The sequence below is a fragment of the Meles meles genome, chromosome 1, assembly GCF_922984935.1.
Source record: "Meles meles chromosome 1, mMelMel3.1 paternal haplotype, whole genome shotgun sequence".
NCBI lineage: Eukaryota > Metazoa > Chordata > Mammalia > Carnivora > Mustelidae > Meles > Meles meles.
The window spans coordinates 129,147,476-129,161,869 of NC_060066.1; the positions used below are offsets into that span (position 1 = coordinate 129,147,476).

General features: G+C 35.3%; 1 protein-coding gene across 1 annotated transcript in view; it reads left to right on the forward strand.

Annotated features, from left to right (window-relative positions):
• The first annotated feature begins 4,564 nt into the window (after positions 1–4,564).
• Positions 4,565–14,394, forward strand: part of OLFM3 (olfactomedin 3) — a 195,017-nt gene continuing 185,187 nt past the window's right edge. The window contains exon 1 of the mRNA XM_045980322.1: positions 4,565–5,026. Coding sequence (XP_045836278.1) covers positions 4,958–5,026 — 69 coding nt within the window. The 5' untranslated portion in view covers positions 4,565–4,957. The remainder of the gene's footprint in view (positions 5,027–14,394) is intronic.

The following is a 14,394-nucleotide window of genomic DNA, read 5'->3' on the forward strand; positions in this document are numbered from 1 at the left end:
ATTCAAATTATTGGGAGACAATGGTGAGAACTGAGACTGAAGAGAAAAACAAGTGGCCATGTCATGCAGGGTCGTGAATATGCCATTTAAAAGAGTCTGCACTTGGTCATGTAGAAGACAGAGAGACATTGAAGGCCTTTAATCTGAGAAGTAACTTGGCCAAATTAGTCTTTAAATCAACCATCTCAGGTCCTGTGTGGATAATAAATTGCAGGTTGAAATACTGTTGATAAGGCAGGGGAAAGAAACCATTGGAATAATTCACATGATTGAAAATGAGGTCCTGACCTAGGTATGCATGGAGAAGTGGGAAGGATGTAGAAACAATATGGAGGGAAAAAATGGAGGAAAAAATTAACAGAATTTTGATGGATTGAATGCAAATGAGGGAGGAATCAAGTGTGATTTCCACGCTTATTGCTTTGCAATATAGAGAAAATTGTGTTACAAACTAATATGATTGAGGAAAAATATTGATTTGAAATACTGAGTTGGACGTGCCTGCAAAAATTAAGTTTGTGACATTTAGCAAAGCTTGGGTATATAAATATCATGCATGACAGAATTAGGGTCAGAAAATCACTCATTCATTCATTCATTAAATCATTATTGATTAAGCGACTACCAGGTGCCAGGCACTACTCTAGGTGATTAGATTAGAGCAGAATATCAAAGACACTTTATTAAATATATCATAATAAAAGAGACTGTAAATAATCTACCTAAGAACAAAAATAACATAAATAGAGAATGATTGTGATGTTATTTTAGATTGGGTAGTTAGAGGAGGTAGAGGTTCTAGATGGAAATGGCTCAAAAGCAAGCAAGGTAAAAAAGTCACCTCAAGAGGTAATAGAAGAGAACAGGGCAAAAAATGAAAGTGTGGCATAGATGTACTTTTATAGATCAAGTATATTAGAAAGTGAATCAGAGATTATTTCATTTATCTAATAAAAGGTAAGAATTTTCTCAAGGGTTTATATAATCTGTTGGATAATTCTTTTTATTATTGTAAGATAACTAAGTCCATCAATTTAAAATGATAGGTGAAAGTCAATATAGGTAAGAGAATTTTTTAACACAATGTAGCATCTCTGTAAGGCTGAAGCAATATAACACGTTCAAAAGTAATATATCTTACAAAAGAAGACTAATATTTAAAAAAAGTCATCTAATAATCTATTATATAACTAAGAATCTACTTTTGTAATATTGGGTATAGATATTTAAAAAGTTACACTTTTGGGGTGCCTGGGTGGCTCAGTTGATTAAGCCTGGGTATTCATGGTTTCAGGTCAGGTCATGATCTCAGGGTCTTGAGATGGAGTCCTGCGTTAGGCTTCACACTCATCGGGAAGTCTGCTGAAGATTTTCTCCTTCTTCCTCCCCTTATCCCTTTACTACCCCCCCAACTCTCTCTCTAAAATAAATGAATAAATAAATTAAAAAAATAATTTTTTAAAAGTTACATTTTTGCCCTAGATATTACATATGGACAAAATTTCATTTAAGCATATTTTCATGAATGCCTCTATAGACAGCATTGGTTAAAATTTGTGCAGTGCCTTATAAATCTCAGAGAAATTTTATACCTATTATAGACATGAGGGCTAACTTTAATTAGATACATAAGTATCAAATATTTTCTCATTCATGTATTGAAAAATGTAAAATTTCTAAATCTATGCTATGCATCATATTTTATCATTTTGTTCTAAATTTCAGTTACCAATTTAAGTTACAGTAAGCAATATGAAGTGACTATGAAGACAAAAGTAGATACACCATTTCCTTTCCATCACAGAAATCTTTTGGATAGCTAATGGAAGAGCTTCTTGGACTTTCTTGCAAGGAGAAATGATGTATAAATTGCTATGCACAGATTAGATACAATATGGCCTCCAATGTCATCAAATTAAATTGATATTTTTTATAAAACTTATTTTATGAAAATGTAGTATAATGGAGCTTGATTATAAAACAAATGACTAAAACCAGTATTCAGATTTCCTTTTAGAAAAACTAATTTCAGTTTGTTCTGTTTTATTTTAAAGAGAGAGCAAAGTAGTAGCGTATTGGTGCATTTGTGCTGCTTAGATACACTTTGTATTTCACTGCTATGTTTAATAAAGTTTTTGGTTGTTCTCTACAAAAGACAAGCTTTTCTAATGACAATGTGTTCAAAGTATACTAAGGTCATCTGTTTTCATTTGTAACATAATTACCATACAGTGCATTCTTTAAGTGTTACCATCTTCCATCACATTTTTTCTCTCAAAGTGCCACAGATTTTGTATTCTTATTAACTCTTTGTTACAAATGATGATACAGTGCCACAAAATATAGGGAAATAGAGAATTTTTTTAAAAGACTTTATTTATTAGAGAAAGAAAGAGTTGGGCACATGAGATAGAGAGACAGAGAGAAAGTGCAGGGGCAGAGGAAGAGGGAGAAGCAGACTCTCCACTAAGAAGGGGGCCCAGCTCCCAGGACTCTGGGATTATGGCCTGAGCCAAAGGCAGAAAATTAACTGACTGACCCACTCAGGCACCCCAGGAAATGGAAATTTAAAGGGAAAAAATTGTGCCCATACAGGAGTTTTGGTCCAATAGTTATTAATATTGTGAACTATGTATGAAATCAGAATATTTTTTAATCCCTAGGAAAACAATTATTAAAAGAACAGCTATTGATCTTATGTTTATAATGATTATGATCTCATATTACTTTCTTGTATGTCTATTAAGCACAATTCCTCATATTCAAATAAGCATGCTGCGCTGTGTGATGAGAAGTGGAGGTGGAACAAGATGGTAGAAGATATTCTGAGAAGAGAAAAGAGCATGCATAAAAATAAACAATTATGTTGTATTTAGTATAGGTAATACAAATGCACTATTGTAGCCACCCAGCTACTGCACCTTTGCAATTCATTTCCCAATTGTGCAATGATTTGAAATGTTTAGAAATTCCATTTAGAAATGGAATACAATTTTCATGTATGGATCATCAAAAAACAATCTATGCTGATTTATCCTAGACTAATAGATAAAAATAGAGATTTGGTTAAGAAACAAATGTAAAAAGGGGGGGACACCCCACATATGCTCTAGAAAGCCCTCCCAAAGGGTGTCAAACATAACTCTAATTTTATCTATTACCACAAAAGAAAATTTCTCTTATCTCTTTCTGCACGGAAATAATGGGAATTTCCAACTGCTGTTATGATTGCTAGAGTTATCATTAAACTAACAGTCTTCAGATAATTCTACCTTCTTTCTCTTATTCTTTAATCTCTTTTCTATGCATGATCTATTTCTTCAGAAGGAATTTTCATATTTACTTTTCTCCCTGTTATTTATGTTTCATAAGGAAAAAAGAGTTCAAGTAATGACATACACATGTATATATATTTATAATATCAGGATAAAAATAGATGCAACGTAATGCAAATTCTTGGGGATTATAACTTTTAAGACATTTGATTCCTAATTGAGATATATTGAAAAATATGAAGAGTTTTCAGTAAAAGATTGGTGAGATTTTGTAAACGGTGTGTGTCTAATATCTCAAACAATTTATCTTCTTTTTTATAGTAGAAGCAATGGCCATATCATCGGTTCATATATTTTAATCCTTAGGAAATAATATTTCTAGAAAACTCAACAGAAGACATGACTCAAGGAGCATTAAAAGTATAATCATATGAGAGGGAGGTTTCAAGATGTTTGCAAACTCCTCCCCATGTTGTTATCTTATGGCAAACACTTACTTTTTCCCAGCTTCAAAGAAAAGTCACTTGAGTATAATTAAACAATGTAGGTGTACGAGAGTGTTAGTTTGTTATTTGCCCTTTCTTGCTCCTGTGAGACAGCTGTTCTGCCTCCTCTCTTGAGTTTGGGAAAACAGAAATATTTGGAAGCTTAGAAATATTCATTTTTCCCATCCCACTGTCCATCCATCACTGAATTCTTCCTCAGGCATAAACATAAGTCAGATAGACAAAGAAATTATATTTCTGGCTATGGCTGTGGCTGTGTGTGAGGAAGAGGGATTTCAGCTGTGTGTGGGGGTGGGGGAGATCACTAATGGAATATCCCATTTATGATAAAAAAAAAGAAAGCTTCCCATTTATTTATGCATGTAAAGTCCTAGACAGAAAGATACACATTAATACCTATCCAAATAAATTACTTCAATAGACTATTTATAAATGACAGTGCATATATGCATATATCATAGCTACAAATTGGGTGCCTTGAACGGAAAATTCACATTGACAGTCTGCAAAGCAAACTTTGTTTAAAGCACTAAATACGATATCAAGTCCTCTGTCAATGACAGCAGAAGGTTCCAGGCACTATTTGTTTCATAATCCTGGATCTAGCTGACACTTTACTTCTCCTTTGCAGATCAAGTTGCCACCAAATGCTGAACTGGAGCGTGAGAGTCAATCCTTGTTTGGTTAATAAATTCCCAGCACCATATACCCCCAAACCCCCAGGAGTTGTAGTGATGTCATATCCGTTGCCCAGGTCTCCACACCTCTCTCGGCAGTTACTCCCTGTATCTTTTGCTTGGGTCAAAACTTTTGAGGTGGGCTGGCTAGATAGCAGCGGGAGAGAAGGTAAACCAGGGCTCGTGTTGGAGGAGCTTCAGCACCTCGGTCAGCGCCCACTGCAGCCCAACCCACCCTCTTGAGCTCGCGCGGACTCCCAGCTCTGAGAATGCCTGCGGAATGATCGCCCCCCAGGGCGGCTGCCGCTGCTGCCGCTACTGCTACCGCTGCTACTGCTCCCGCTGCTGCTGCTCTTGCTCCTGCTCCAGCCACCGCCTCTGTCTCTACTCTGCTCTGACTGGCAGGCAGAGAGTGCAACTGACGAGGGAAAGGTCTCTGCAGTGAGAGTGGAGTGGCTACAGAAAAGAGAGTAAAGAGAGGGCAAAAACCCAGATCAGAATGCAGGCGACGTCCAACCTACTCAATCTCCTGCTGCTGTCTTTGCTTGCTGGATTAGACCCTTCCAAGGTATGGACAATATTTAACTCTTGTTTGAAATAAATGTGCAATAGGTAACAAACCGACCAAAAATGCAAATAAATATGGGGCGGGGGGAAGGCACGAAAGACAGCTCTCCCAGCTATCTTGAGGTGACTGGTTTATCCCTACTGCTACGATAACAAGGTGAACTACCGAAGGAATAGCTCCTCAAGGTAGAGTCCAGGCGAGGAGGGGTTGGGGGAGGGACCAAGAGCGAATATAATGTGTATGGGCAGAGGACTATGCGGCTCTCGGGGGAATTTAGCTTATTCCGTATCCAAGTGCTTAATGCTCTCTTTTGAAGTCGGACGGGTAATGCAAAGGAGTTAGCAGTTGAAACAACGCAGTTTGTAAACATGTATTAGGAGATGGTGCACTGTTTCTTTGTTGAAAGCAGAGAAGCGTTTTCCAGCTGCTCCTGGTCAATAATACTCCCATCGCAGACGTGCTGCAGTTTGTGTCCAAAACATTTAGGATGCTGCTGGTAACACACACTGCCGAGCAGCAGAGCTATACCCTGCCATGGCTGAGAGGCGTTCGTGAAAGGAGCTTGTGTTTATTTGCTTCTTTCTTTTTATTAAGAAAATTAGGAAGCACTGGGGAAGTTCTGATTACTAGTGTTAAGAAACAGGAAGTGAGAACCCTGTCAAACTAGGGAGGGAAAGAGGAAGGATGAGTTGTCTCGTAGCTCTTGAACTCCGAAAATTATCCAGTACTGGTAATTAAAGTGAACGCTAAGCTCTTTTGATAAAAAGGTAGAAAAATATGGAGAAATATTTTCAATTGTGTGCGAGAAATGTCTTGACAATAAAGTGAGATAATGTGAGAGCTTCAGCATTCTAAGAAAATCACAGTGACCTGGAATAAGAGATAAAGGCATCTGGTAAAAAAGAATAAGAGATACAATTTTTGAAATAATTTTACTTATTTAGCTTGTCAAGAGCACTTGGACAAAACAGAAAAAAAAATGATACCATGTTACAAAACCATATAAAGCTGCATTTGAAAATATTGTAAAGTTATTTTTAAAGCTTAACATTATCTGTGTGGTGTAGAGAAATGAAGTTTCTTTTCCTAATTGGATAGAACTAATATGTAACCAAGCATAATCTAGTTATGGTTGACTGAATATTTCTAGGCCGAATATAGTATACAGTGAAACCTTAGAATCATATCATATATATTTGTAGTTATTTCTTTGCAGTTTTCATATTTAGAGAGACCTAATAAGAATAATTTTATTTTAAAGGTACGGTTATGCTGATATTGTCACTGTGAAATCTCCACACAGTATGTGAATTCCACCTTAATGATCTTAGTAGAGTATTTTATATACTAAGGGGTAGATTTACATCCAGGTAAAAAGTGTTGACTTTGTTTTTATATTTTTAAATGTTTTTTCTTTTTGTCTCTGGATTTATAATGACACATCCTACTGCCACTCTCATTATATTCTATTGGTTACCACTTTTGAACATATTTCAATTATATATCTTTTTTGGAATAGTCTTGATAAAATAGTTTTTTAAAGCAAAGCCAATTACTGAGTTACTGTAGGAAAAAAAATCACTTAAAGTGAGTTTTGTCATTCTTTAAAATGAATTCAGAAATGTAGAGCTTTACCAGGAACTGCATGTGTGATGTGATTTGTCTGGTATGTTTAGTGTCTGAACACCTTCTTGAATTCTTGAACCCCACTCCTTCCCAAATTAGATATATATAAACAAAAAAGAGCTATTAAATAAAAGAGCTGTTAAATTCCCTAATGACCCATTTTAGTTAATATGATCTTTTCTAGTATTAAGAAGTTAATGTCTGTATATTCAACTATATATAACTTTTCTTTTGACTTAGTGGGGCTGTTTAGTACAGCTGAGAAATCCAGGGAAGGAAAACATATACATGAACTTTTCCAATTGTCCTTTTCAGATTCTAGATACTGCAATACAGTGTGTAAAGAAGAGATGATATTTTGTTCTACACCATATATGACATTATAGAAAATATTAAAATGTTCAGAGCAAACGATTTTAATGTCTAAAAACTTTTGGGACTAGTAGACAAAATATTGTTTTTAAAAAGTTGATAAAAGCTACTGTTTTAGCAAGCTGTTGTTGATCACCAAACTATAAGTATCCCTCCCAACCAAATCATAAATGGTACCAATGAATTCTCAAAATAATTGTCAATTAGGTTATGAACTAGAAATTTTTGCAAATTTTGTTATTGCATGAACTACTTTAAGATTTAGGTAATACAATTAGCATTCATAATACAAATTATGTGTGATGAAATTGAAATAAAAATCCAATGATACAGAAATGTATAAGACCACAGTTCTTGGACAATAAGTAATAATTAAGTGATGACAGTTAAATGCACAGAAATTCTAAACAGTTGATGTTTTTTAATATACTAATATGCTAGAACTGATATATTTCATTTTTAAATAAATGCATTCAAATATTCTTCTATATTGTTACACTTTCTTTATAGTAATATATATGTATAATCACACGTAGAGACCCACAAATTGGCAAAATAGAAGAGCTCTTAAGAATAGGTTTTTTTTTTTTTTTCAGGTATAGGATTGCCATATGAATCAAATATTGGAAATCTAAACCTTAGTGATCATTGCATATTAATTAATCTAAAAACAATAAGGCTTTCTAATAACACTGCCAATTCCATTTCGTGGAAGACTAGATAATGTTTATGTTTATGATCATTTTTCCTAAGATTGAAACTTCCAGATCTTATATGACAATTTATAAAGTACTTAAGTATCGCCATCTTATGGTAAGATAAGTTACTTGAAAGTCAATTTTATTTTTAAATTAAAAAAAAAAAATCCCCAAACTTCTATAGTTATAGACTGGACTTACTTTCAGCATGTACTCACTTTCTTTTCTTTCATTTGATGTATCAGAAAATTGGCAAAATTAGTATTTTCTTTCAGCAAAGAAAGGCAATTCACCATTAATTAATTATTTGTATTTTTATATAGACAGGTTATCAATTCTCCTCTCAGAAAATTAGGAGAACTATGTTTTCTTAATTAAAATCTTATTAACAAGTTTCTAGTTTCATTTAGAAAAACTCATAGGTATATTACTTTACTTATTTTGAGAGAAATTAATTTTATTTGTAATGGAGTGCCTGAATTACAGGCAATGTGCCAAACCATCAATCATTTAATAAATAAATTTTTAAAAACCTGAAAGCTTGTAGGAATTCAATTATTGCTTACTTTTATGGAAAAGGAATATTCCAGTGCTAGACATTCCTGAGAATGGCTGCTAGATGGCATCTCTGTGCTTTTAAACTACACACACTGAGTTCAGTAATGACCTTGATATTACGAGAGTGAACCTCTTTTTCTTGTACAAGAAGATTTTTAGCAGACCATTATTAGAACATTATAACAAAATAGTAATTCCTGTGAATCAGAACCATGAATTTCTCTGCTCTGCAGTGCTGAAACAGGAAGAAAGGAAGAAATAAATGTGGCTGTGCAGGTTTTAAACAGAACATTTATACCAGAGTCAGATACTTGGGGAATAGTTAAAAAGCAGTGACATAGCCATAGACACACACTGGGGTGACTGTTGAACTTTAAGGTAGTTGTACCTCTGGATTAAATAGATAGAAAAATGCCCTAGCACGCTTAGATGGAGAAAACATTCACTATCACCTTACCTAGAAATATATTAAAGAACTTATCACCATGCTACTTGCTCACACCACAAACATAATATGTAACAGTGATTCAGCAATTATGTCCAACACCAAACTGTTCTTTCTATCCAAAACAGCCCAGCTAATTAGAACTCTTGCATTAAATAAGACAGTTGCTTTAAAGTCACATAAAGATGATGAAAAACAAGAGAATTTCAATCATTATATTTTTAATGCTTCATAATGTAATTCACCAGGTATACATGCCTTTGCATTTTGGTATTGCTAAAGAAAATTATCAAGGACCTGTATTGGCTATGGTGGCTTTTGTACATAAACCCGAAGTTCTTGTTCTTTCAACTTTTAAATGAAATTAATAAAAAGCAAAAGCAGCAAGGGAAATAAGCTGAGATAAATTTATTGTAAAATTCACTTTAAAAATCTATCTTCTCCTGTATCTCCTATATGCCAGACACACCCTCTATACAACAGGACCAACTCAAATTAGCACAGAAAATATGGATCGATGGCATTTGGCAAAACCTGTAATCACGCACCCATAAACACTGATATGGTAAAAAGTGAAAAGTTCAACCCAGCCCATCCATGTTTTGAAGGAACAAATTACTTTCTTACTCTGATTTTGTCCCATTCTTCTTCTTTTATTGCTAAAGAAAATTATCAAGGACCTGTATTGGCTATGGTGGCTTTTGTACATAAACCCGAAGTTCTTGTTCTTTCAACTTTTAAATGAAATTAATAAAAAGCAAAAGCAGCAAGGGAAATAAGCTGAGATAAATTTATTGTAAAATTCACTTTAAAAATCTATCTTCTCCTGTATCTCCTATATGCCAGACACACCCTCTATACAACAGGACCAACTCAAATTAGCACAGAAAATATGGATCGATGGCATTTGGCAAAACCTGTAATCACGCACCCATAAACACTGATATGGTAAAAAGTGAAAAGTTCAACCCAGCCCATCCATGTTTTGAAGGAACAAATTACTTTCTTACTCTGATTTTGTCCCATTCTTCTTCTTTTTTTTTTAAAGATTTTATTTATTTATTTGACAGAGAGAGATCATAAGTAGGCAGAGAGGCAGACAGAGAGAGTGAGAGGGAAGCAGGCTCACCGCTGAGCAGAGAGCCCGATGTGGGACTCGATCCCAGGACCCTGAGATCATGACCTGAGCCGAAGGCAGCAGCTTAAACCACTGAGCCACCCAGGCGCCCCTGTCCTATTCTTCTTAAACCAACTGAATTCTTATTTTAGAGAAAGTAAATATTCCTTTTCACTCTCTTGGCAATTTAAAAAGGTTAAATTTGTACTATTTTCATTTATTTTTCTTTTAAAATTCTATCCTATGTAATTTTGCAATTACTCTCTTTAAAAATGACTATTGGGATGATTGATAGGTTCCCTGTTGGAACAGAAAGTGACACAAAAGTGAGAAGCATAGTAGGATGCAGGGTCCTTTATTCTCCATCTCCCCTTTGCCACTACACATATGTGTGTGTGTATATATATGTGTGTGTATATATATATATATATATGTATGTATGTATGTATGCACGTGTGTATGTATGTATAGATGTATATGTGTGCGTGTGCATGAGGATGACACTGAGGAAGCTGTGATCTCACCTATAAAATGTGAAGCCTACATGTTCTTAAAAGTTCTTTGTTAAACTCTAGGAGACCCCAAGCTATACTTTGCATGTTTGTGGGTCCCCAGCCCTCCCAACCGCATTCATATATTGAAACCTAATGCCCAAAGTGAGGGTACGAAGCCCTGAGGCTTTGGGGAGGTAATTAGGTCCTGAAGATGGAGCCTTCACAAATGAGATTTGTACCCTGATATAAGAGGTCCCAGAGAAAAAGCTCATTCTTTCCATCATGTGAGGATACAAACAGAAGTCTACAACCTGGAAGAGGATCCCCGCCTGACCATGCTGGCACCCAGAGCTTAAACTTCCAGGCTCCAGAATTGTGAGAAATAAGTATCTGTTTATAAGCCACTTAGTGGAGAACGTTGTTACAGCAGCCTACAGAAGACTATAATACTTTATTTAATCATATTTGATCATTCATGAAAAATTAGCAAATCATTTTGTAGGATATAGCTTCCAAGATCATAAACTTTGTGACATCAGGGGATCAGCCTGCCTAGAAAATATCATGAAGTCTTCCTCTTCTGTGTTTGGCATTCAATAAAGCCTTAGGTTTTCTATTTCCTCACGAACCATCCTCTCCTTCCCTCCTATCTCCACATACATGATTCATGTACTCAGGTTTATTCATTTACCCATCAAACTTCACTCCCAACAAATGTGGAGTGGATCTGAAAATCAACATGTTTCTTGCTTCATCTCTAAGTCTTTTATTTAATGAAAAATTTTCTAGTGAAAAACAAAACAAAAACTTATTTCTCACATGAAGGGAATTGCTAGTGTGATGAGGAGATGTCAGAGGTATTTGGGAGGGCTAATTATAAAAGGTCCTGATTAACTTTGCTGACTCTTCCCAAGCAGGAACACCTTAAGGATTCTGGGCTTGCAATCATTACAAAACTTCAATTTTTGTACTAACAAAATATATAAAGAAAAAATGAGACTGGATAAAGCTAAGACTTGGCATTTGATTTACTGAAGTGTTAATTAGTCACATTTTACTTTAAATAAACTGGCATCAGTGAAATTAATAGAGGAGATACAAAACCAGACAGCTGTGTTTGTAGGTTAGATGAGATGACCGTGGGTCTTTGGATCATCTGTGCATTTAGGTGAATATGTATATGTGTATGTAGATGAACAGATGATTTCATAGCGGCATTAATATATTAAAGTAACATCAAAAATTATCTAAACATTTACTACCTAGATCCCAGGTTTAAATCTAAAATATGATCTTGAAATTACTCATCCATTTACTCAGTCTATGCCACCTACCAATTGAAAACCTTGAAGGAGATTTTCTATGAAATTAGTATTATCATGGTAATTCTCCGATATAATTTTTAAACTGTATACCAAATTAATTCAACATAAAAAGGAAAACTGGACATGAAATCATGGCTTCAAGGCCTAACATGATTTTAAGGGCTAACTGTGCAACATTTCAGTAAGACAGTTATCTCTCTAAAGCTCACTTTTCTTAGCTATGGACTAGATGGAATAGCAATAGTTCATACCATTATTAATTATATATATAATTGTATAAATATCACTTATACCTATAAATCATTTATATATAAATCCATAAGTTTTTATATAAATATTTTATAACATCAGTCAATCTGTAACCAGATCTAAAGTCTGTTTTGTACCATATGTTAAGATCATAGTAGAAAAGGGCCTTTCAGGGGCACCTGGGTGGCTCAGTGGGTTAAAGCCTCTGCCTTCAGCTCAGGTCATGATCCCAGGGTCCTGGGATCGAGCCCCACATCAGGCTCTCTGCTCAGCGGGAAGCCTGTTTCCTCCTCTCTCTCTCTCTGCCTGCCTCTCTGCCTACCTGTGATCTCTGTCAAATAAATAAATAAAATCTTTAAAAAAAAAAAAAAGAAAAGAAAAGGGCCTTTCATTACTCTTTTTTCTTTGCTATTCCTTCTTCTCAGCTTTCAGAAAAGTGAATGTCATATTTCTATGTGATCAGCAGAATTTCTCAGAATCAGCCCATAGTTTTGGTCAAAGCTCCAATTTCAAAATATCACCTTGAAAATTTACATCATACTTATAGCCCCAAAAGGCCCTGCTTACAAATCTGTTAGAAAAAAATACAAGACATGCAGAGTGGTTCCATAATATCAGAGCCAAACTACATCCAGAAAAGAGCTTTTAAACTAATCATGGAGAGTGTATCACAGAGAGGATGGATATATTTAAACAAAGATCTATCAACAGATAAAATTGCTTTTTTGACCAGCATGAAAAGTGTAGGCTTCTTGTGTCTTTGCAAAGTATACCAATGATAAAGCAGTTTATTTTTTTTAAGATTTTATTTATTTATTTATTTATTGGACAGAAAGAGAAAGCACAAGCCCGCAGAGCGGCAGGCAGAGGGAGAGGGAAAAGCCGATTCCTTACTGAGTAAAGAGCCCAATGAGGGGCTCGATTCCAGGACCCTGGGATCATGACCTGAGCCTAAGGCAGATGCTTAACCACTTGAGCCACACAGTCACCCCTATTAAGTAGTTAAACCCTCTCTATGATTCAAAAATATTAAAGAAAGAAGATTTAGAAAGGGATTTTCTCAAGTTACTCCATCTAAATATGTTCAGGGCAGAAGGTCATTGTCTTGGTCCATTCAGGCTGCAATAACAAAATAACACAGACTGGGTTAACAATGGAAATTTATTGCTCACAATTCTGAAGGTTGGGAAGTCCAGGATCAAGGCACCAGCACGATCAAGTTTTGATAAGAGTCCTTTTCCTGGTTCATAGCTGGTTCCCTCTCACTGCGCTCTCACATGTAATAGAGGCTACAGTGCTCTGTGAAGTCTTTCTAGAAGGGCACTAATCTCATTCAGTGAAGGCTCCCCTTGATGACCTAATCACTTCCCAAAGCCCCCACCTCCTAAAACCATCACATTGGGCATTGGGATATCAACAATTTAGGCAGGTAGGAAGGACGTAAATGTCAAGAACATAGCAGTCATGAAGAAATGACAACTTTATGAACATAATTTCTCTGCTCTTATCTCCCGGATTGCTTTCTTAGTCCCTTTGTTAATACTGGGTTTCTTGCTCTTTTTAACAGAGACTTTTACAAAGTGCTTGAAAAGACCTAACCCTTAATTAGCCACTTAATAATATTTCTTCCAAAAGCAAGTCCACCTGAGTAACTCATGAATTCATTCTTTCCTTTCTCAGTTCAATTGATATAAATAATGTAAAGGGTAAAAATAGATAAGGATAACTATATAATTTTTAGGATAGATCCAATCAAGAAAAATTAATATTTAAGAAATGTATTATTTCAGAAATATTTGCATACCATCATTTAGTGAGATTTAACTTATTTCTGTTACTTGCTATAAGAGGTGGCAAAGCCTTTTGGGAAGAGGGGGTCCAAAAATATAGGAACAGTATAAGAACATCTCTATCAAGAGTGCCATTAATTTGAATGTTACTAATAAAAATATTCAAAAATATTCTTGAAATTAAAAAGTAGAGTTTTCTAAAAACATTTATTTTTTATGTTTTAAAAACAAGTGTTCTAGGGTCACCTGGGTGGCTCAGTGGGTTAAAGCCTCTGCTTTCGGCTCAGGTCATGATCCCAGGGTTCTGGGATCTAGCCCCGCATCTGGCTCTCTGCTCAGTGGGGAGCCTGCTTCCCTTCCTCTCTCTCTGGCTGCCTCTCTGCCTACCTGTGATCTCTGTCTGTCAAATAAATAAATAAAATCTTTAAAAAAAAAAAAAACAAGTGTTCTAAAGTATATATCATAAGGCTATACCTTCCGTCATTCTTATAACAAGCCTTCAGGAGAATAAAAATAAGTTCAGAAAGAGGATCACAGATGCTGTTGTGTTCCTCCTTTCGCCTCTCTTTGGAAAGCTCTTTCCCTCATCTCCATATGTCAAAATTTTACCTATATTTTAAGATGCAACTCAAATGTCACTTCTTCCATACATCCTGCCCTAACACTCCTCATATCCCAGAGGAAGAGGTAATCC